Source organism: Alnus glutinosa, chromosome 12, assembly GCF_958979055.1.
Source record: "Alnus glutinosa chromosome 12, dhAlnGlut1.1, whole genome shotgun sequence".
Taxonomy (NCBI): Eukaryota; Viridiplantae; Streptophyta; class Magnoliopsida; order Fagales; family Betulaceae; genus Alnus; species Alnus glutinosa.
Window position 1 is genome coordinate 17,282,696 of NC_084897.1, and position 24,839 is coordinate 17,307,534.

General features: G+C 37.5%; 1 protein-coding gene across 1 annotated transcript in view; it reads left to right on the forward strand.

The window, feature by feature from the left end:
* Positions 1-641: 641 nt before the first annotated feature.
* LOC133851400 (probable inactive ATP-dependent zinc metalloprotease FTSHI 5, chloroplastic) overlaps positions 642-24,839 on the forward strand; it is a 32,439-nt gene continuing 8,241 nt past the window's right edge. Inside the window, exons 1-11 of the mRNA XM_062287812.1 lie at positions 642-1,890; positions 2,723-3,194; positions 4,079-4,279; positions 4,362-4,655; positions 4,758-5,027; positions 5,868-5,957; positions 6,046-6,177; positions 7,147-7,320; positions 14,575-14,696; positions 15,212-15,413; positions 15,966-16,094. Coding sequence (XP_062143796.1) covers positions 821-1,890; positions 2,723-3,194; positions 4,079-4,279; positions 4,362-4,655; positions 4,758-5,027; positions 5,868-5,957; positions 6,046-6,177; positions 7,147-7,320; positions 14,575-14,696; positions 15,212-15,413; positions 15,966-16,094 — 3,156 coding nt within the window. The 5' untranslated portion in view covers positions 642-820. The remainder of the gene's footprint in view (positions 1,891-2,722; positions 3,195-4,078; positions 4,280-4,361; positions 4,656-4,757; positions 5,028-5,867; positions 5,958-6,045; positions 6,178-7,146; positions 7,321-14,574; positions 14,697-15,211; positions 15,414-15,965; positions 16,095-24,839) is intronic.

Genomic DNA, 24,839 nt, shown 5'->3' on the forward strand with positions numbered 1-24,839 from the left:
AAGTTTTTGTGGTTCCATCGATTTGTAATAAGTTATTTATATTGTTGTATCTAAAATTAACAAACATGTCCTTACACTTAACTTTTTTCTAAATTTTTGACAAAAAAGGGTAAATGCCTCATAAACAACAATCAAATTATTACATGTCTCACTTATAATAAAAAATTTGGCCAAAAAGAGTGACCGACTATATTTTCTTTTTTTAATTTATATATATATTTTATTTTTAATATGAATGACACACGGCATAATTTAATTGATGTTGACATAGCATTTGACAATTTTAATAAAAAAATTGGTCATATATTAAATGCAGAAATTTATTTATTATTTTTGGATATCATTGTTAATTTTGAGGACATTTTTAGTAATTTTGGGTCAATTCCGATTGTGGTATATGTGTTGTCACCAAACTAAGGAATTAGAATAATTATTCTATTTTACTTTTTCTCATTCTCAGTAATAACTATTTATTTTTCTAATAAAATATCTATTCCGTAAATTAAATGAGGCATAAGTTTATTGCCTGCTGGTGTAAACTGACTTTGTAATTTTTTTTTTCTTCTAATTTTTATGAAATGAAATAGGCCCATTTTTTTTTTTGTTTTGAACTTTTTAATACCGGTTGAAAAAGAGAGGAATATCCAAACAGCCAGCAGGCTGGTCACCGCTTCTCTTTTCAAAACCTTACCTTTACGATCTTTCACTTCTCCTTAAACCCTTCTGTATGAGTGTATGTGTGTCTCTGTTTCTCATCGAAACCTTACAATGGATACTAATACTACTTCGATAGGCTCTCCGTTCCCTTAGACTCTCTCTCATGGACGCCATTCTCTTCTCACTTCCACCAGCCAATCCGTTCACCTACATATGCCCACCTCCCTATCGAACACCTTCATCTCCGTCGCTCACCACGAAACGCCGCATTCGAATCCAAAGGCCTTTCGCCAAACCTCACAAAAAACCCACAAATGTCTTTCCATTTGGAAGTCATTCCAGCTCAGTTAGCTTCCCACAATCTTCCAGAAGCTCCAAATTCGAAAACCCAGGAGCAATATCAGCTGTGGAAGCCTCTATCAGCTCAAATTCTGAGTACCCAGTAGAAGAATCCCTTCTAGAAGATTGTAGCAGCTCGAATTCTCAGTTTCCCAACAAGGAATCATTGAACTTGATTATACATTATGCAATTTTCGGTAGAAGTATACTCAAATGCATTGCAAAGCCAATGGTGTACGCATTGTTATGTATTGCGGTCGGTTTCTCTCCAATTCGGGGATTTCGAGCTTGTGCAATTGCTGTTCCGGTGGTTGCCGAAGCAATTATGGGTAGAAAAGAGAATGTGAAAGAGGGGGAGTTGATAAGGTTGAGTTCCAAGGGGCACGAGTATTCGGAGTGCACGCGGACATTGCTAGAGACGGTATCAGAGCTATTGAGGAGTATAGAGAAGGTTAGGAGAGGGAATGGGGATATAAAGGAAGTGGACGCGGCATGGAAGGCGGTGAAGTCAAAGAAGGAGGAGTTGCAAAGGGGAATAATGAGTGACTTATATGTGCAGGTGAATGAGTTGAAGAGAGAGAAGTTGGGGTTGGAGAAGCGTGCGGAGGAGATTGTGGATGAGGTAGTGAAAGCAAAGGGAGAGTATGAGAGGTTGGTGAGGAAGGGGCAGGAGGAGGGGAAGGAGAGGGTGGAGAGGTTGGAAGAGAATTTGAGGGGATTGGAGGAGGAGTATAATAGGGTGTGGGAGAGGGTTGGCGAGATTGAGGATGGGATTGCAAGGAGGGAGTTTGTAGTGATGAGTTTTGCGATTAGGGAGCTTTGTTTTATTGAGAGGGAATGTGAGCAATTGGTGGGGAGGTTTACCCGGGAAATTAGGCTAAAGGGTACTGACAGGTAAAATTGGATGACAATTTTAAGTATGAATGGATGTATTTGGGTCTTTCTATTCAAGAATTTAAAGCGGATTTTTTAAAACGTTCATAAAGTAGGTTTTTGGTATATTGCTAATCTTTCAAGCTGTAGTTTATTTATATCGCAATATGAATGTATTGGACAGAATAAGATTGTGGGAGTCTACATTACGACTATGGTCAGAATCGAGGCTTATAAGTTAAAATTTCATTAGTGTAACTTTGGTGTATAATGTGATTTAAAATAATTTATCTCTCCTTGTTATCATAGAGTTAGATTGCTAGACATTGCCAATGAAGGCCAATATCTGTTTTGATTATCCAATTCAACCCAACTTTTTTGGCTTTGATGTTATTTAGTATACTTTGGTAAGCTTTTGTCATTTGACTGTACTTCTAAGCTGTGGCGAGGACAACAAATTGGTTTTGAAATTCTGTGAAAGGAAAAACCATACAGTGGTTGATGATACTTGTAGTAGTTCTCCACTTAAGGAACTTATTTTTGCCCATAACTTTTTCTAAATTTCAATAAAATTATTTTTGTTGGTGGGATATGATGTTGAAAGTAACTAATATTATCATTATCAGCCTATACTGCTTCTACTTGCTATGGTCAACCTCTTGCGTCTATGATGCTTCTCAAAATTTAAGTTATATATCTGTCTGTCAGTGGTGTTGATGAAATATATCTTTGCAATTTCATACGTGATAGTTCTTTTTGGTTTGCCTGCATTATCTTCAGTGAGTCTCTCCTTATAAACAAGTCAAGGAAGATTTATTTTCTTATGTTAGCATTGGTTACCATGTGCTTGCAGTCTGCCAGAAAGCTCGGTCACCAAGCTTTCTAAATCTGATATTCAGAAAGATTTGGAAAGTGCACAAAGGAGACATTTGGAGCAAATGATTCTGCCTAGTATCTTGGAGTCGGAGGATCTTGGACCTCTCTTTGATCGAGATTCAGTGGACTTTGCTCAACGTATTAAAGAAGGCCTTAAAGATTCAAGGGAGCTACAAAGAAATATGGAGGATCGTATAAGAAAAAATATGAGGAAGTTCGGTGATGAAAAGCTTTTTGTTGTAAATACACCAGAAGATGAAGTGGTGAAGGGTTTTCCGGAAGTTGAGTTGAAATGGATGTTTGGAAATAAGGAGGTAGTAGTTCCCAAGGCTATTAACCTCCATTTGTACCATGGTTGGAAGAAGTGGCGTGAAGAAGCCAAGGCTGACCTAAAAAGAAACTTGTTATCAAATGTTGACTTTGGTAAACAGTACGTGGCCCAAAGACAGGTATCATTTTGCCTTAAATATGCAGTATTGGTCAAATCTGGCGGAAGCAGACATTTGTGTTTATAATGATTTTGTTATTTCATTCTAATGAATTTGAGCTCAAATGCCACTCTCCTTGTAAAAGAGAAAAAGGTGGACGGTGAGGTTGTGGGTTCAAAAATCATTAGGTGTATGTGTAACTTACCAATTTAAAAAAGGGGTTTTATTATTTCATCATTTGTTTGTACAGGATAGGTCATGTTAACGGGATCCTTTTGTTTCATACCACCTGCTCTTTCCTTAGAGACTGTCTTCTGAGTGGTCCAAATTAAGTTGACCCTTGAACAAACTCACACCTCCAATAGAAAGCTTTGCAGGCCTTTTGTAAAATTTAATCATTCAAGATCTTTGGTTGCTTCTTGCTGCCAATCATGGATGTCATTCCTCATAATGTGTCCACTTTGATAGTTACTAGAGTCAATCCTGCTTTCAATCCACTAGTCAAATTTCTGTTTGCTAACTATAAGATGCTTCCTTTTACTTATAAAAAAAAAAAAAAAAAAAAACTATAAGATGCTTCCTTTCATCAATTTTTCTTTTTGGTAAGCTTGATATCAAAATAAAACCTTACATTTTATTTATTTTTAAATACTTTTTGCTGGGGTTTTAAAACACGCCGACTGTGGTTGATCAATATACGGTTGTCTCTAAATATTGAGGATCTCCGTTCAACAATTAAGAGTGATATGACCTAGATTTGCTTAAGATAATGATTTATGTTCTTTTAATGTTAACATCGGTTTTCTACTTATCAAAAAAATGTTAACGTCGGTTTTCTGAATGTGAAGTTGGACATATTCTTTTGAAGGGTTCATGCTATTAACCATTTTGCAAATGTTCATTAGGAACATATTCTGCTGGACCGAGATAGAGTGGTGTCAAAGACTTGGTATGATGAAGAGAAAAATAGGTGGGAAATGGATCCAGTGGCTGTTCCATATGCTGTGTCCAAGAAACTAGTGGAGCATGCCAGAATCAGGCATGATTGGGCTGCCATGTATATTGCACTAAAGGGGGATGACAAGGAATATTTTATTGATATTAAGGTTTTTTTGCACATACCTCTGTTTCTTTTTCTCTCTATGAATTATTATCTCTATGCTTATAATATTGGCATTCTCATTTCAGGAATTTGAAATGCTCTTTGAAGAATTTGGAGGGTTTGATGGGCTATATATGAAAATGCTTGCCTGTGGTATTCCGACTACTGTTCACCTGACGTGGATCCCTTTTTCTGAGTTGGATTTCCGTCAACAGTTTCTCTTGACTATGAGGCTGTCTCGTCAATGCTTGAATGGATTGTGGAAGAGTGAAATTGTATCATATGGAAGAGATTGGGTTCTTCAGAAAATTATAAATATAAATGATGACATTATGATGATGATCATCTTTCCTACTGTGGAGCTTATAATTCCTTACCCGGTATCAATTATTTGGACTCCTGACGCTGTCGACACTCACTTTATACTCTTACTGTTATTGTTATTGTTATTATTATGTCCTGTAATTCGTGTTCTATTACAGGTAAGGATGCAGTTGGGGATGGCATGGCCAGAGGAAATAGATCAAACCGTTGGCTCAACGTGGTACTTGAAATGGCAGTCCGAGGCTGAAATCAGTTTTAAATCCCGAAAAACAGATGACACCCAATGGTTTCTATGGTTTTTCATTAGAACCATTATATATGGATTTGTTTTGTTTCATGTTATCCGGTTTTTGAAGAGAAAAATTCCAAGTCTTCTTGGTTATGGGCCTTTACGTAGAGATCCAAACCTGTGGAAGTTGCAGAGAGTGGTAGTACTTTGGTTCTTATGTTATCAACTTTTTCTTCTTCTGATTCTTATGTTAGATTTAAGTTTTGCATAAGCATTAAGTAGGATCCCATCATTACTTGCCAATATTATCTAATTACCATGGTTCTGGGGAATTTTTTATGGCTCTGATGTCCATCACTGTTCACAGGCTGACTTCTATGTTGAAAGTTCTTGGTCTGTGATTTTGCTACCCCAAGTTGAAGTACATAATTAACCTGAATAAGTATTAACTTATAGTGGCAAAACTACTCATGAAGGCTTCATCTTGCTACCACATTTTGAAGTTGTCCCAAAATTATTCACCTTAATGGTGGATGACCGTATTCTTGTGACTAATCCAATGGTGGATGACCATGCGCAAACTTGACATTTCTTTTGGTCAAACTTGCTAACATTATCCTTTTAAATGGAAATAAAATATTTGAAAAATGGAAAACTCATATTTCTAGACTTTATTGAAATCACGAAGATGATTTGTGTTAAGTTAGTTAATATCATTCCAAGTGCTCCATGCCATATATAATCTGTTTTGGGCATTATGTTGCCTGGAGCCTTGAAGAAATCCTTACTTTCAGAGAACGACATAGCTTGGTAGCTGCAATATCGGTTTTGACTTCAGTTTACCCACTGAAAGGATTTTGGATATTGTTGACACTTAGATGTCCTTTGAAAAACGAGTTTTAGCCAGGACAACTGACTCTGTCTTACTAGTCTGTAGTTAGATATTCGGTTATTAGTTGAACCATAGTGCATTTTCCCCTTTTGGGACTTTGAGGTGCAGCTGACTGATTAAAGTTATTATTTTTATGCTATCTTGCAGAAAACCTATCTTAAACAGAGGGTGAGGGGAATCAAAGATAAGAAAGAAGCTGGCATTGATCCCATAAAAACTGCTTTTGAGAGAATGAAGGTTCATACTTGCACTACAAAGCTTCTGTAATTTATAGTCAAACGAATTTCAAAACAGGCAAATTGTCTGATCCATAGATTGTATGCAGAGGGTGAAGAATCCGCCAATACCTTTGAAAGACTTTGCTAGTGTTGAGTCTATGAGAGAGGAAATCAATGAAGTTGTGGCATTTCTACAAAATCCTAGTGCATTTCAAGAGATGGGTGCCCGTGCACCTCGGGTATGTTATTCTTAAGATGATGTATTTTGGTCTCTTCTTTTCTTTTTTTATTCAAAAAAAAAAAGGGTAAACACAACTCAAGTACCAAGAAGGTTATGAACTTGTGACCCTACCCTCCATCACGTACTTTTGTGGGAGGAGATGACATTTGGTCTGAAGACCATTGGCCCTATATATTTCATATCAGCCTTGTTGCGACTTGCGAACATCATGACACTGACATCTCTCTGTATGTATTTTTTCATATTTCATTATGATTTGAATTGGTAATTAGGAAATTGAGCTCTTATTATGAAGAAGTAAACCTAGTGACGGTCAGTTGTTTTCAGCATTGCATGTTATCTGAAATTTGATATGTAAGATGAATAAATATCCTGTCATTGTTCACCGTACAAAATTCTAATTATTGGGGCCTTAAAATGCATGTATATCTAAACCATACTTGTATTCTTTATAAAGCGTTTCTGTTACTTAGGTTTTGAATACCAAATACATAAAGTTTTGAGATTGTTCTAATAATTTTAGACAATATGCTCACGTTTGACTAGGTATCAAGCATCAATTATTATTTTTCTTCTATTTCTTTGTATGCTAGAATGAGATTCTCAAAGGATATACCCACCAACTTTTCCCTTGAAGTTTTGTAGCATAAAAAACTGTTCAATAGGAGGTTAGAAGGCCTTGATTCTAAGGCCCAAATTCTTGTATGGCAAGGTTGAAATTGTGTGGTTGTCAGAATCTGTCCATACTTTTCTTGAGGTATTTTATTTTTAAAATTTTTAAATTGTTGTTGCTTTGGGTCTGCAAATGCTTTTGTTTTGCATTTTAACTCGAGCCATGTGCCCTGAATGGTGTCAGAATGTTTACTGGCGCTGTAAGCCAAGATTTTGTTTTGGATAAGTTGCAAAGCTAGATGGTCATGTCAGAAGTTGTATGATCAACTTCTCACACTCCACGGTTATGTTGCAGGGAGTTCTGATTGTAGGCGAGAGGGGAACAGGAAAGACATCTCTAGCATTGGCTATAGCTGCAGAAGCCAAGGTGCCTGTGGTTAAAGTTGAAGCCCAACAATTGGAGGCTGGACTATGGGTTGGCCAAAGTGCGTCGAATGTTAGGGAACTGTTTCAAACAGCCAGAGATTTGGTTGTCTTTCTTAACCTTATTATTAATTTCATTTTTTCCTTTATATATATATATATTTTCTTTTTATAAGTAATGTCAATTCATTAATAAAGCGTAGAGGGACATAACCTTAGTATACATAGAGTATACAAGAGAACCCCTAAAAGGAAATAATAGAAAATAAATTTAAAAAATCTGCATAAATAAATACACTCAAGCTATGCTGAACTGCTATCCAAATATATAACGTGTTAAGTAAATGCTTCCGTAACTCCAACATAGATGTCTCTACATCTTCAAAGTGCCGCGCATTCCGCTCCCGCCAAAGATAACACAACGGAACTAACCGCCAAACTTCCTTAGCTGAACCACACCCAAACGAAGCACCCCAACTAGTCAACAAATTTAGCACCTTTTGAGGCATAACCCACTCTACCCCAAATAAAGTAAAAATGTAACTCCATAGATTGCGAACAACTTCGCAATGAAGTAACAGATGTTCAATGGACCCCCCACTTTTTTTATACATACAACACCACGCAATCACCACAACATTCCTCTTTCGCAGATTGTCATGCGTTAAAATTTTATCTAACGCTATTGTCCATACAAAGAATGCAATTAGTACTTTGCTTGTTTCTTTTATTTCTTTTTTTCTCTTTTCTAAATAAACTATTATAAAAAATAATATTGATATAATTATGTGTGAGTTAAGAGAGGAATCTGGATCCACAACCAAGGTGTAGTAGAGAGGCACAACCCAGTACACAAGATTTATACAAAGTCAGTCCCCATTGAAGGCTAAAAGAATAACAAAAATCCACAAATTCAGAAAAGTTAAAAAAATGAGAAATATTATAGCCCCTGTCCAATTAAAAAGCGATTTGACCAAATCGTTCTTTGAGCTCTTCCTTCGACTTCTCACGATTTTCAAAATATCTTGTGTTCCACTCTTTTCATATGATCTACATTAAGCACAATGAGGGTATCCTCCAAACAACTAGAATTGAACGACTACTACCCACTTGACCTCGCCAACAATGTAATAGTTCTATCACCCTTTTAGGCATGACCCATTGGACTTTGAAAAGGGTAAAAATTCCACTCCATAAATCTCTTGCCGCTTCGCAATGGAGGAGAAGATGATCTGTAGATTCTCTGCTCCTCTTACACATGTAACACCATTCCACCATTATTACTCTTCTATTTCTCAGAGTATCCAAAGTCAGAATTTTACCAAGAGCCGCCGTCCACACAAAAAAAAAAACTCACTCTGAAATGAAACTTTAACTTTTCAAATACTCCTCCAAGGAAAAGAAGAAGCCCCCGAAGTAGATAACTCGTGAAAAAATGATCACACCTCAAACTTCTTCCTCTTTGAAGGAATGCGCCGAATACAATCCTCTCCACCTTGTCTCCATTTAAGAGAATACAACACCCCAAAAAATGCAAGCCCCAAATCTACCTCCCAATCTTTCAATACATATGTGAATCCTGGCCAAAGGTGTGTGATCAATTTCTGTGAAGCTTAACTTTGAATAAGTATGTTAAATTTACATTTCCACCTTTGAATAAATATACACGTTTTCTGTGTTGCTATGTTTGAAGAATGTACTTACCAAAAGAGAACAAAAAAAAAAGTTTCTACACGTAAAAATTGCCATAGTTTGAATGCAATGTGAATCATAGGATTAGTTTCGAAAAGTTGTGTGTAAAATTGCTACAATTTGAATGTAATGTGAATTATAGGATTAGTTTGAAAAAGTTTTGACAAGTGTTTTGGATTTGGGTTTTGAAAAAGGTAGAAATTTAGAATTAATTTTGTGGGGGCCACATTTGAAAAAAGTGTTGTATGTAGGGTCTATGAAAGAAAATTTGTTTGGTAAAATTTTGAATAATGTTTCTAAAAAACAAGCAATTGAAGAGTGTTTCACAAAACAAGAAAAAGTAACAAAAAAAAAAATGTTGGATTTAGACTCCACGGTGATGCCTGCGAGTTTTGTGGTTTGTTTTGAAAAACATGTTAGATATGGGGTCACATTAAAATCCGTATGGATAAATGATATTTTATAAGAGTTTTTAGCGTTTTCTTTGGCATTGCTCGGGTGAAGGATGCGTCAGTGGCTGATAATTTGGAGAGTTTGGGCGGGTCCATTCAATGGAACGTGAGCTTTGTTAGAGAGGCTCATGATTGGGAAGTCGATGTTTTTGCCTCTTTCTTCCGGGTGCTGGACTCTACCAAGGTGAATAATGAGAGGGCAGATTGTCTCAAATGGGTCTCGTCCAAGACAGGTGTGTTCAGGGTGAAGTCATATTTTGGTTCTATGATGTGTTCTGGAGGTAGTCGGTTCCCATGGAAGAGTGTGTGGCGGTCTCAGGCTCCCATGAGGGCAGCTTTCTTCACTTGGTCTGCAGCTCTAGGCAGAATTCTTACCTTAGACAATCTCAGGAAGAGGCACATAATTATTGTTGATAGATGCTGTCTTTGCAAGCGGGATGGGGAATCAGTGGACCATATCCTTCTGCATTGTGATGTGGCCTCAGCTCTATGGAACAACATTTTCTCTCGCTTTGGTATTTCTTGGGTCATGCCTAGGAGGGTGCTTGACTTAGTTGCTTGTTGGTGGAAGTCTGGGAGATCTGGGAGCGCTACTTCTTGGAAGATGGTGCCTATTTGCATTTTTTGGTGTATTTGGAGAGAAAGAAACCTTAGGTGTTTTAAGAATCTAGAGAGCTCCCTAGAGGAAGTGTTAGAGTTGTTTCTCCATACCTTGTATGTCTGGTCGATGGCTTATTTGTACCCATTATCACTCAGCTTTGCTGAATTTCTTGCTTCTTTTTCGCTTTCTAGTTAGGTGTTTCCTGTTGTATACTTCTAGTGTACGTAGGGGCGCCTTACGCTTTCAATAAAACTATTATTACTTATCAAAAAAAAGAGATTTTAGCGTTAGAAGTGAAAACTGTTTTTGAATAAACTTTTTTTTTTTTTTTGATAAGTAAGAATTTATTAAAAAGCGCAGAGGGGTGCAACCCTAGTACACATTAAGTATATAAAAGAGCCCCTAAACAGAGGAAAGAAACGAACAAGAAAGTAAAAAAATCAGCGAACAGTATACTACTCGAGCTATGCGCCGACACCCAAAGATTTAACATTTTAAGCACATTTCTACAAAGAGCCCCAACCGATACCTCTGTATCCTTAAAAAGTCTAGAATTTCTCTCATGCCACAAGCTCTACATAACACATAAAGGAACCTGCTTCCAAATACGGAGAACAGGACCACAACCCAGCAAGGTGCTCCAACCACTCAATAAATCCAAGACACTACTAGGCATAACCCACTCCACCCCGAACAAGCTATAAAAAGAACTCCAAACCACCCGTGCCACATCACAATGAAGAAGAAGGTGATCAACGGATTCTCCATGCTTTTTACACATAACACACTACTCTACCACCACAACATCACGCCTCTGTAAATTGTCATGAATTAAAATCTTTCCTAAAGCCGCTGTCCAAACAAAGAATGCCACCCGCTTCGGAGCTTTAACACGCCTTATATCCTTCCAAGGAAAAGAAGCCGCCTCGTGACAAACTAATGCTTTGTGCAAATTCTTCACTTCAAAATTCCTCCTCTTGGAAAGAATCCACACCACCCTATCAACCTCCTCATGCCGAACCCGAGTAGAGTATAATTGTTCATAGAAGGACATCACCATCTCCACCTCCCAATCCTGAGCATAGCGCATAAAGAGAACATCCCAATGAACCATGCCTTCTACCACAGACAAATTATCCACCACCCAAGCATCAGGAGAACGCGCAATACAATACAAAGCTAGATAACATAGCTTGAGAGGCTTGTCCCCACACCATAAATCATGCCAAAAGCGAATATGAGACCCATCACCCACCTCAAAACGCAAATACTTGGCAACATTATCCCACCCCCTTCGAATAAACTTCCAAACACTGACACCATAAGGCCCTGTAACCGGTAAAGAACACCAACCTCCCCTCACACTCCCATACGTCACCTCAATCACTGATCTCCATAAAGCATCGCGCTCCTGAGAGAACCTCCAAATCCACTTCCCCAATAAGGCTTGATTAAAATTAATAACATTACGAACTCCCAGTCCACCAGCCTTGGTTGGAGTACAAACTCGATGCCAATTGACTAAATGAAATTTAGTCTCATCACCCAAACCACTCCACAAAAACTCCCTTTGAAGTCCCTCTAGTTTCTTAGCTACGCTCACAGGAATAGGGAACAAAGATAAATAATAAGTAGGAATGCTAGAAAGAGTACTGTGAATCAATGTCACCCTACCACCCTTGGATAAATATAGTTTCTTCCAACTAGCCAACCTTCGTTCCACCTTCTCAATAACCCCGTTCCAAATAAAAATAGATTTGAACGACGCCCCCAACGGCATACCCAAATAAGTCATCGGCAGAGACCTAATCCTACAACCCAGAATATGTGCCAAAGACTCTACATCTTCCACCTCGCCAATAGGGACCAATTCGGATTTGCCTAAATTGATCCTCAACCTTGACACTGCTTCGAAACATAAGAAGGTACGCCTAAAATTTCGAACATGCTCGGCTTGTGCTCCACAAAAAATTAAGGTATCATCTGCAAACAGTAGATGATTCACCACTAAAGATTCATTACCCATGAAGCCCACTGAGAAGCCTGATAGTAAGCTTTGGAGCATAGACGCATTCAACATCCTGCTAAGCGCTTCCATAACCACCACAAACAGCAAAGGAGAAAGAGGATCACATTGCCTAATACCCCGCGAGCTCTGAAAGAAACCAGAAGGGACGCCATTAACCAAAATGGAAAATTTTACTGTAGAAACACAAAATTTAATCCATTCCCTCCACCTCTCCCCAAACCACACTTCTGAAGCATGTAAAGGAGGAAATCCCAATTCACGTGATCATATGCTTTTTCCAAATCTAGTTTGCACAATAATTCGGCCTCCCCTGACCGCCTTTGGCTATCCAGGCATTCATTGGCTATAAGAACTGAATCCAAGATTTGCCTACTACCAACGAAAGGATTCTGAGAGCTCGAAATAATTTTTCCATACACTGATTTGAGCCTGTTAGCAAGGACCTTAGAAATAATTTTATAGACCCCTCCCACCAAACTGATAGGCCTAAAGTCCTTAACCTCCATCGCATCAGCCTTCTTAGGAATTAGGGAAACAAAAGTTGTATTCAAACTCCTCTCAAATTGGCACCTATTATGAAATTCTGAAAAAACCTCCATAATATTTTTTTTGAGAACCCCCCAATATTTCTGAAAGAAAGCTATAGAAAAACCATCTGGACCCGGTGCCTTATCCTTGTTCATCTCCCGCACCACCTCCCACACCTCCTGCTCCTCAAAGCCTCGTTCTAACCAAAGACACTCATCCGCATCAATGGAGGAGAAAGAAATTCCATCCACTCTAGGCTGCCACGAACTCTGCTCAGTGTACAGAGAGTCATAATAATTTACAATATGATCCTTAATTTCCACCGGATTAGAAGACAAAGCCCCATTGATCCTCAAAACTCCCACATGATTGTACCTTCGATGCGAATTGGCCACCCTGTGAAAGAATTTAGTGTTATTATCCCCTTCCTTCAGCCGCAGAGCCCGAGACTTTTGCCTCCAATTAACCTCCTCAAACAGGAGAGTTTTTTCCAGTTCCCTGATCATGTCTGACTTCTGAACCCGCTCCTCCTCCACTAGCCCCCGAGCTTCTTCAAAACACTCAAGCTCTTTAATACCTTACAATAATTCATTTTTCTTCTTCCCCACATCACCAAAGACCTCCGCATTCCATATCTTCAAGTCCACTTTTAAAGCCTTCAACTTGTGAGCCAGCACATAACTCGGCAGACCTTGAAAATCATAAGACTTCCACCAACGTTGCACTTGATCTACAAAGCCATCGGATTTGAGCCACATATTTTCAAATTTGAAGTATCTTTTCCCTTCTCTTTGCGATCCACAATCCAACATCAAAGGAAAATGGTCTGATAAAAGTCTAGGCAAACTACTTTGTGACACATCAGGGTAATGTTCTTCCCACTCTGGAGATAACAGAAACCTATCAATTTTAGACCATACCTGATTATTGGACCAAGTGAACTGCCCTCCTGGAGAGGAATATCCACCAAACTCTGCCCATGTATGAACTCCGAGAAATCTTCCATAGTAGTAGAAAAACCACCAACACCCGATCGCTCACTCGGAAACCGCACCATAGCAGTGGAATAAACTTGCAATATTCTAACGTAAGTTTTGTTATTGTTTTCTCTTTTTTTTTTTCCTTTTTTTTTTGGGGGGGGGGGGGGGGGGGGGACTCATTGATTTTCTAAGATGTATCATTATTATTAAATAAATTTTAGAATATCTTGACTTTTTTGTTAAACTTAACTAACATTTTTTCAGCATATTTAATTACTGTAATCCAAAAGGACAATATCTAACACATGAAGTGAATTTAAGAATCTTGATCCAAATAAGATGCAAATATTTGGCATGAAGCCTCTAGTTATTTTCAAAAGTGGATTTTAATCTCTTTAGTAGCTTTGTTATCACTATTATTTGTTTCATGGGTGGATATAATTTACATACTCGTCAATATTGAACCCGTGACCTAACCTTTCACCATTATTTATGGGAGAAGGAGATGCCATTTGGCTCAACTATTATCGACTTATTAGCGTAATTTGTCTTAATTTCATTGATGACATTTTAGTAAATATGTTTATTATTATTTTAACCTTATTTATATGTTAGTTAATACAATTATCCAGTGATATCCTCTAGTTTTCAAAGAATGAGTCCCACATTTTTTGGACATAGGCTGGTTATGGGTTTTATGTACTTGTTAGACTCAACCTACTAACTTAAGTTTTTGGGTTGAATGCTCTAAAATGATATAGGAGTTGGGTTGTTTGTTTTTGGACTCCATGTGCTTGGCCCATTTGCATACGTTGCTTGCTTTGTTTTTGAATGTTGGCTTGGTTATAGGTTGATCTATTAGTTTGGCAAATCCACATGTTAGTTTAAGCATTGGTATGGATGCTCTAAGAGAAGCTGTACTATGTATGCTAAATGGTGCCAACATCATACTTCACCGTATTTATTTTAGTTTGGGAGCTTAATTTATATTTTCAGATATGTTATCCTTGTAAGAAACTGACAATATTTTTGATTTTTTATCTTCTAACTATTGCTAAATTGATAATGCCTCTTCTAGGCACCTGTCATCATATTTGTGGAGGATTTTGACCTCTTTGCTGGTGTGCGTGGGAAGTTCATTCACACGAAAGATCAGGATCATGAGGCTTTCATTAATCAACTTCTTGTGGAACTTGATGGGTATCAACTCTTCTTTCTGGTCATTTGGATAACAATTTTTATTTTTATTTTTTTTTAAAAACCTTTGTTATGCCGTAATGTAAGATTATTAGAAGGCCAAACTGTTTTTCCTGGTTTTGTAGTTCGTTTTTCTAAGGGTTATCCATAAGGACTTCCCATATTTTTCATAAAACCTATGCATATACTTTCACGGTGCTTGCTTCTTACTTCTCCATATGGAGGAAAATCCATATTGACATCTGCTTCAATTGCATGTTGCTTTATGTATTTTACATAGTAATCATTGTTCAACCATCAACTAAATAAGTACTTGCGAGTATGAATATTCATTTAGTCATATACTCTATATTGATGCTTGTGTTGCCTCAACTTGAAAAGTGAACAGTACATCTTTTCACCTTAGATGCTGTTCATATTCATGCAATTTAGTATGATAATAAATTTAATTGTCTATCAGTAGTAATGGAGCAGTGTGCATATTGTACTTTTCCAATCTACATTAAGAATTGTTGCAGGTTTGAGAAACAAGATGGGGTTGTTTTGATGGCTACTACTAGAAATCTCAAGCAAATTGATGAGGCCTTACAGCGACCTGGTAGGATGGATAGGGTATTTCATCTTCAAAGGCCAACTCAAGCAGAGAGGGAAAAGATACTGCAAACTACTGCAAAAGAAACCATGGATAATGAGCTAATTGATTTGGTCGACTGGGGAAAGGTTGTTGCCAATCAGTTTGTGTTATTTCAAGTTTCCTTTGAGATCAGTGAACTTGTCCCCATAGGTTGTAGTCAAGTTGTTAAGATGGTAGTGTCTGTTTCCATAGTGCACTTCTACTGCATATTATAATAACACATCTCTGAAGAGTTATTTGACTGTTCAGTGTTATTGCCTAAACCTGCAACCCCATCTTGTTTTTAGATTCTGTACTTTATCAATCCTTGGTTTAATCATTTGAATTTTTGATTACCTTTTGATCTCTATGAGTTCATTCTTGCTATAGTTATGAGTGGTGTTTTTAACTCATTTGCACAGTGTCAAGATAGTTTTCTCCTTTTGTTGTCCATGGCCAATTATTATTCCTACTTGGAAAGCAGTTCATTACTATTTTTTCAGTGTCTATATTCGATTATTACTCCTACTTGGGAAGCAGTTCATTAAAATTTTGACCTTCAGTGTCTATATTATTCCTCCTTATATATAATGTATAATTGTGATTGGACTACTTCGTTTGTAATTTTCTCTTGATACATCAACATTCTCTGCCTTCAGGTTGCTGAGAAGACAGCTCTTTTACGGCCTATAGAACTAAAACTTGTTCCTGTGGCCTTGGAAGGTGGTGCTTTTAGGAGCAAATTTCTTGATACGGATGAACTAATGAGCTACTGTAGTTGGTTTGCGGTAAGAAAGAGCTGATGCTTTTATCTTTTCTCATGTAATTATGCATTTGGAGGAATATAGGGGCATTTTAGGTTTCAACTGCTTTCTAGTTTTTCTGAATTTTTGGATTTTTGTTCATCCTTTTCTCCTTAACGGGGGGTTTCTTTGAATATTTCCTGTGTACTAGGGTTGCACTTTTTTATTGAAATTGATTTACTTATCAAAATATTACTCAAATGATGCATTGAAATGGAATACAGGTTTATAGCACTGTGCTGGTTCCATCATAAATTGATTATTTCTCTTGTGAACATTCTTATTTTCCTTTTTAAAAATTCCAATTATTCCATTATTGTTGTCTGTAGTTATTTCTTTAAAATACACTTATCTGTTTGCTTATGAGTAAATGAAACGAACTAAACAGTGGCAGAAAATACATTTTAGTTTTCTAAACTTTTGGTATTTAATGAAAACTATTATGAAAAAGGGGACATCTACAACAAGGATAGGGCATTCTTCATGAAAAGGAAGGATGAAATACAATGAATAAAGGGCAATGAACTGAGATTCTCATTCTATGGGTATAGACACATATCACACATGAATGAGCCATCTAAGCTTATAGTTTGTACAACCTATTAGCAGTTGACCCCAGGCCTGAGGTCCAAATTCGCTTTCATTCTGATTGACGTGTGCGGGATTGTATCTATAGGAAAGGCCCAGGTTTATAATATAATTGCACGTCTCACATCTATAAAAGTAGAAACTTGAACTCTTTCCGGCCTTCTACATTGGAATTTCTAAGTTGGTTTCACCTTCTAAGTGAAAGCCCTAGCCAAAGCCTTGACTATCACTAGATCTTGGATTCTTAATTCCATTTAGGAGAGTGAGAAACTGAAGTTTTATCATTTCCAGAAGAAAGAAAAATTTAATATTCTATTCACGATATTATTTTTATGGTTGTGGTCATAAATATATTTTAAAACCACTTATTTTGAAAAGATAGTTATGTTTCAACAAAGAACAATATTGACAGTACCCTCTTCAGCCTAGAAAGAGGAAAAGTATTTAAATGGATTCTCTCCTTTTCACCTAATGGCTAGTAATAAACAATTGAAAGAAGAAGAAGAAAAAATTGAGAGAAGAAGAAGAGGAAAAACAAGATAGTATTTTTCCCTTCCTGATACTACCATACGGTTACATGGGCTTAAATTGAAGAGAAATATAAGCTATTATGGAAATATACTTATTGCATATTACAATCAGAATAATGGGAAAGGCACTGGGTGTTTTATGTAAATTGGACCTGGAGAAGGCATATGATCACGTGAATTGGGAGTTTCTGCTTTATTTGCTGGAGAGGTGTGGTTTTGGGGAGAGATGGCGAGGTTGGATAGCATTGCATTTATACGGTCCATTTTTCCATTATCATTAATGGGTCACCTTTGAGGTATTTTAGTAGTTCACGAGGACTACGACAAGGGGATCCTTTGTCTCCTTTATTGTTTGTGGTGGTGATGGAGGCTTTAAGTAGGATGTTGTCTGCAACGGTGGAGAGTGGGCTCCTTTCTGGGTTCTCCGTGGGTTCAAGAAATCAGGAGGAAATGATAGTGTCACATTTGTTATTTGCAAATGATGCATTACTTTTTTGTGAGCCTAGTGTCGAACAATTCTGAAACTTGAGATGCTTGTTGCTTTGTTTTGAAGCAATATCGAGACTGAAAATAAATTTGTTAAAGTTTGAGATTGTTCCAGTAGGCGATGAAGGGGATGTGGAGGGCTTGGTTAGCATTCTTGGGTATGGTGTGGCTTCGTTGCCAATAAAGTATTTGGGTCTTCCTTTGGGTGCTCAGTATAAGGCTTCCAATATTTGGAGTAGCATTATTGAGAAGATGAAGAATAGATTGGCGGGTTGGAAGAGGTTGTATTTATCAAAGGGCGGTAGGTTAATGTTGATCAAAAGTACTCTGTCTAACTTGCCCACATATTATTTGTCCCTGTTCCCTCTTCTAGTGAGAGTGGCTAATTGTTTGGAAAAACTCCAGAGGGTTTTTCTTTAGGGAGGTATTGGTAATAAATTTAGGTTTCATATGGTGAATTGGTCAAAGGTATGTGGGGTTAGGGGTGAGAAACATGCTTCAGTTTAATTGAGCATTGCTGGGTAAGTTTTTATGGAGGTTTGCTATGGAAAGGGATGCATTGTGGAGGAAGGTGGTGGATATCAAGTATGGTAGTATGAGAGGTGGTTGGTGTTCCAAGGAGGTAGGGGGACCCTATGGAGTGGGAGTGTGGAAATGTATAAGGAGGGGTGGGCTGGTTTTGCACATCATGTGTGATATGAGGTGGGTGATGGTTATAAAGTGTTATTTTGGCATGATGTGTGGGGTGGGGAACTACCTTTGAAGATCCTTTTTTCCAAGATCTCTTGTATACTTCTTGTGTACTAGGGTTGTGCTCGTCTGCGCTTTTTCAATGATGTGACATTAGTTATCGAAAAAAGAAAGAAAAAAAAGGAATTGTTCATTATTGCATGTGGGTAAGGATGCATGGGTAGAAGAGAATATGCAGATCCAAAATGGTAACATTCATTGGAATATTCTGTTTACTTGACCTGTGCATGATTGGGAGGTGGAAGTGGTCTCTCGATTTTTTGAGTTGTACTATAAAAAAGTAAGGTATGGAGGTGAGGATACAATTTGCTGGATCCCATCGAAAAGGAAGTCATTTAAAGTGAAGTCTTACTATCAGGTATTGTCTACTCATCTATGGTCCACTTGTCTTTGGAAGAGTATTTGGAAAGTTAAAGTTCCCCCGAGAGTTCTTTGTGTGGACATTAACTCTAGGAAAAATCTTAACATTGGATAACTTACGTAAGGTGAATATTATTATGATGGAGTGGTGTTGTATGTGTAAGACTTGTGGAGAGTCCATTAATCACTTGTTCCTTCATTGTGAGGTTGCAACAGAGATGTGGAGTGCACTTCTTCATCTTTTTGGTGTTGCTTGAGTTATGCCTCGAAGGGTGAGCTAGTTGTTGGGAAGTTGGAGAGGACAGCTGGGCAATCACTTGGCGTTGTACTTATGGAGGATGGTTTCATTGTGTTTGATGTGGTGTTTATGGCGGTGATGTAATCTTTTTTTGGGAGTTAAGCTAGAGACTAATTTGAGTAAATCTCCATTTATTTTGTAGTCTAGTCTAATAAGGAATAGATATTCTTAATAAGGTTATAAGCTATTCGTGAGTATTCTTTCTTTTAGGGTCTAAGTCAATGATGGCTAAACCTAGCCTTATAACATGTAGCTATTATTCCTCTAGGGTTTTTGCATGATGTAACTGACGGTTAGACCTAATGATTATGTCTTATGACCTAGCCGTCTCCTATTTAAGCATAATCCTAATGAATAAAATATCATGCTTGAGTATTATCAAAACCTAGAACATCTTTTGGTGTCTTGGAGGTCACGGCTCCCTCGAAGTAACCTATATCCTTTTCCCTTAGTTCTTGTGCTGTTTGGTTCACATCAAGTGGTATCAGAGCTAGATTTCCTCTTGTTAACAAGCAATTGTTAATCATAGAGGCCCGGTTGATTGTTTTCTACAGCAATCACCGATCCACACCATCACCATGTCTTTCCAAATCTTTTTGGGTGCAGGTCAACAAGCAAGGCTAGAAAAGATGCGATTAGATTACTTAGTGTGGAAAGATAAATCTAGCAAACAGATGGAGGAGCACATGAGAAGAATTAAGGCCTTGTTTGGTTTGTGGATTAGATCCATGGAAAGGAATAGCTATTCCTACGGAATAACTATTCTTTTGTTTGGTTGTACATTATTTATAGGAATAGCTATTCAGTAGGAATAACTATTCCCTTACGAAGAAGAATATGTATTCATCTACCTTATTCATCTCGTGTGAATAAATATATTGTTCCTTTTGCCCAAAAGCCCCAAGCCCTCTCGACACCAAGGCTGAAGAAATTTGCTAATGTCTCCTCTCCTCTCTCTGTTTCTCAACCCAGCTATCTCTCTCCATCTTAGCAATTATTCTACAACAAAATCACATGCCATCTACATCCTCTCTCTCACCCCCCCTGCCATATATTTCTGTCTCATACCTCTCTCTCTCTGTTGAAATCGCAACTTGTGGGTTACGTTGTGTATTTTTTTATTTTTTTTTTATTTTTTATTTCTATTTTTTAATGTTTTCTGTCGATAGCCAATTGTTTTTCTTGTCTGTTGAAATCGCAAATTGTTTTTCTTGTCTGTTGAAATTGCTCTGTTGGTGGCCAATAGAATGGTCTCTATTTTTTGTTGTGGGTTACGAAAGGCCACTGTTGTTTTTTGGGTTACAGTGGTCTCTGTTGTTTTGGTAATTAAATGGTCTCTGTTGTTTCCTTACGGTTCAATATTTTTAGTGATTAGGCCTTAATTGCTTTATGGGTTACGGTGGTAGTAGGCCTTAATTGTGTCTTATAGTCTTTGACATAGCCTATGAATGGTCTTTGTTCAGTATTTGTGTCATACAGTCGGTATTTTCTGTCTTTATCTATGGCTTCTTCTTGTTCTTTTTCCTGTTACTCAATTATCAAGAAAAGAAATTAATTACCTCATTCTATTGTCTTGTTCATAGTTGAATGCAGACTAGTGGATAATGTAGAACATAAATTTCTAGGAAGAAATCAACCAGAGAGAACAAAACTTGGAAAATATCTCTGCAGAAGATTACCTTAAGCAGAAAATATCTCTACAGAAAACTTGGCTCATAATATATCTAATACTTTTGGAATCAGAGAGAAGAGGCCATCAAATAAGATGGATATAGTTAAATTAGAGTATTGGAGTTACTATTTTGCACTCTTGTCTACAATCAGAGATAAATAGCTTTTGACCAAGTGAAATTGGTGACAATGCTAAAATCCACATAAAGGTGGTGATCTTCGCATATGCACAAACATGGATTCTAAATTCCATTTGAAAAGGTGTAGAAAACAGTGAACAATAACTACTAAACATATAAGTTTATGAATATATCATAGACAAGTCAACTACTCATAATAGGATACCTGGTCAATTAAGAACCGGTGCTAGACCATTTTTGGATGGTTAAGATGTTTGGTGAGCCATAAGTGATTTTATTTAAATTTTATTGAGTATTATGAGACAATTTGGTGATGTGCATTAGCAGCAGCTTTATTTTAATTGATGAGCTTTTCCTTCATTATTATGACTCGTTCTACAAAATGATGTCAAGTTAGTTGATTGCTTTTCGTAGGTTTTTTTCTTAAAAAAAAATGATGGTGATATAATGATTATGTGCTTCTTTTTTTTTTTTTTTTTTTTTTTAATTTTATTTATTTATTTATTTTTATAAATTATTTTGTAGGGTAAATGTATATGAATAAAAAAGGCACGAAATTGACGGAATAATAATAATAAAAAGTTGTAGTATGACTGTCTATATTTCTAAAATAAAGAAAAAATGTCCTTAAGAATGTAAATTATATTTGTATTATAAGGGTGTTTTAGGAAATTTGATTACAATATGATTCTATTCACCAGCGTCTTGCATTGTACCAAAGAAAGGAATACATATTCAGTGTTCTATTTCAACGTTACAACCAAATAAAAGAATATGAATAGTTATTTCATTTCACCTTCTTCTATTCCTAGTAATAGCTATTCATTTTCCTAATGGAATAGTCATTTCACGAACGAAATGAAGCTTAAAAGTTTTTCTCCACCATGCACCTCTTCAGCAAGCCAATCCCCGCCTATAACACCTACCCCATTGGCACCACCCTTAGTCGTAGATCTGTGCCATTCTGTCCACCAATAGCCACTGTCGTCCCAGATGCACTGACCACCACATATCTGCCATTCGTTTCACATACTCGCCGTAAAACACCGCATCAAGCAACCGCTATGGTTTCCTTGTCAACCCCGAGTAGCCCACCTCGGCCGCACATCCAGAAATCACCAAACCTAGGCTTCTAGATGTGCCGTTAACCACCATGCCGCTGAAAGCTTCTCATTGTCAAGTCTTCCCACCCCACACACAATAGTTACTATATCACAGCCCAGCTGTCACACTCTTAGAAATAAAAGAAAGAAGAGACATGTTTTTGCTTGGTTTGGGAAGAGAAGAAGAAGAAGAAGTTGGTCAAGGACTTATCGCTGGTCAAAGAAGTTGTTCAGGATCATGCCGTTGATTGAAGCTGACAAAGCCTTGGTTTAGTTTTTAATATTAGTTATTTTCGTAATTGTTAAGTGATAATTTTAGAAGGGTTTTAAGGGATTTCAAGGGTAGTTTTTAGAATTTTGACAAGGAAATTGTTTGGGGAAGGGAATGATGTAATCTTTTTTTGGAAGTTAATTTAGAGACTATTAAGAAGTAAATCTCCATTTATTTTGTAGTCTAGCCTAATTAGGAATAGATATTCCCAATAAGGTTATAGGCTATTTGTGAGTATTCTTTTTTTTAGGGTCTAAGTCAATGACGGCTAAACCTAGCCTTGTAACATGTAACTATTATTCCTCTATGGTTCCTGCATGATGTAAATGACGGCTAGACCTAATGGTTATGTCTTATGACCTAGTTGTCTCCTATTTAAGCATAATCTTATTGAAGAAAATATCATGCTTGAGTATTATCAAAACTTAGAACATCTTTTGATGTCTTGGAGGTCACGGCTCCCTCGAAGTAGCTCATATCATTTTCCCTTAGTTCTTGTGCTGTTTGGTTCACATCAGGCAGGAGCGGAATGCACACAGCTTTGACAATTGTGAGAATGAATTGCTCAATTTAAAGAAGTTGGTTTTCCAAACCTTGTATACATGGAGAGTGACTTGGAATACTTTATATGTTTCTACTTTTTCTAAATTTTTAGCTTTATGTTCTTTCTCTATCGATTAGGGGTTCTCTTGTATATATCCTGTGTACTTGGGTTGTACCGTTCTGCGCTTTGAATGAATACACATTATTTATAATAAAAAAAAAAATCAGAATAATGGGAATAAAATCAGCAGCATATATGAAGTTTCCTTCTTCAACACCCCCCCTCAAGTTGAGGCAAAGATGTTTCGCATCTGTAACTTGCATAAGGCTGAATGAAGAACACTAATGGACACTCCATTTGTCAAAATATCCGCAAGTTGGTCTCTCCTATCTTCACCTAAGGTGTACAAATCAATCCTGCACGCAATTTTTCGTTGATAAAATGTCTATCAATTTCAATATGTTTAGATTGATCATGCTAAGCTAGATTATGAGCAATGTTGATCACGATTATTACAGCGCCTGACTTTTCTGCCTACAAGCGGGATATCCAAGAGACTTGCTTAAAATGAATTCGAAAAACTCCATCATATATGGGAAAAGTTGGGTGTCGCTACATCATTCGCTTAGATAGCGAATGGTGTAGCGACACCCAACTTTTCCCAGCTATGATGGAGTTTTTTTAATTCATTTTTAAGTAGGTCTCTTGGATATCCAGCTTGTAGGCGGAAAAATCACGTGGTCTAATAGTCGTGATCCTTCGTTGTGGTCTAGAATAGACAGATTTCTTCTCTCTTCTGATTGGAAATCCCAGTTTCCAGATGTTTCTTAGAGGAGGCTTCCTAAAATTTTACCAAATCACTAACCTTTGTTGCTGGATTGTGGTGGGTATTTTAAGTTTGAGAAAATGTGGTTACCGTCAGTGGGCTTTGTGAATAAGGTGAAACAGTGGTGGATGTCTTATAGCTTTCAAGGTTCCCCTAGTTTTATTATGGCGTGCAAATTGAAAGCCTTGAAATCTGATTTGAAAAAAGTGGAATGAGAAGGTATTTGGCAATGTTGAGAAGCAGAAAAAAGGCTCTTTTGGAAGAACTCCGAGTTCTTGATGATCTTGCAGAAGGGAGAGTCTTATCTTTTGTCTTTTGTTCTTCATAGCAAGCTTCTCCTGCTTCTCCCTAGGCTTGGAAAGCAGACTGTGGGTCAGCTTCTCTTGGTGTTTCCTTAGGGGCAGGAGAGTTGGGTGAATGGCTTCGTCTCTCACTTCCCATGATGTCGGAGTTTGGAGCGCCTATCTATCATTCGGAGTCTAAGTCGGTGATGAGGTATTCTCGAAAGCGAAAGGATGCACAACTGAACAAGTTTTTGTTAGCTGAGTCTTTGGCTGTGATCTCTGCCTCTCCTTCTCCGCCGGGCCATCATCCTTCACTACCTTTGGAGTCCATGGCAGTTAGGGAGCCTCCAGTCAGCTTTTGTCGGCGTGGGTTCCTTCTTCCGCGTAGCAACTCTTCCCTGTCGGTTGAGGTGGGTGAATCTTCGAGGGAAGGTGTTTCCGAAGAGGTTGTAGGTTCTCCCAAGGCAGTGTTCGACGCTTCGCTGTGCCTTCAAACTGTAGGGATTTCATTTTGAGGGGAACATAAAAGGTTTTTTGGATGTCATGGCTCAAGTGGTTGAGGGGTAACGTCTTGAGGTCCCAGTCTCCACTCCTAAGGTGAAAGGGAATAGAGAAATTCATAACCTTGAGTGCAATATCAATTATGATGGTAGGAGTCTTGGTTCTACTCGGGGAAAAAGCAATTGGGTTGCTGTGATAGTGTAATGTAATGTTATAGAGGGTTTTTGGGTTTTTGTTGGGGTGCTTTGGGTTTTCTGCTGTGGTTGGGTCTTTGTAGGTGTTTTTTTCTTGTTTCTCGTCTTTTTGTTCTCTCTATTTTTGTGTCCTTTTGTAGTCCTTTTTGGTTAAACATGAATTCTTTTTTATCTTTTTCAAAAA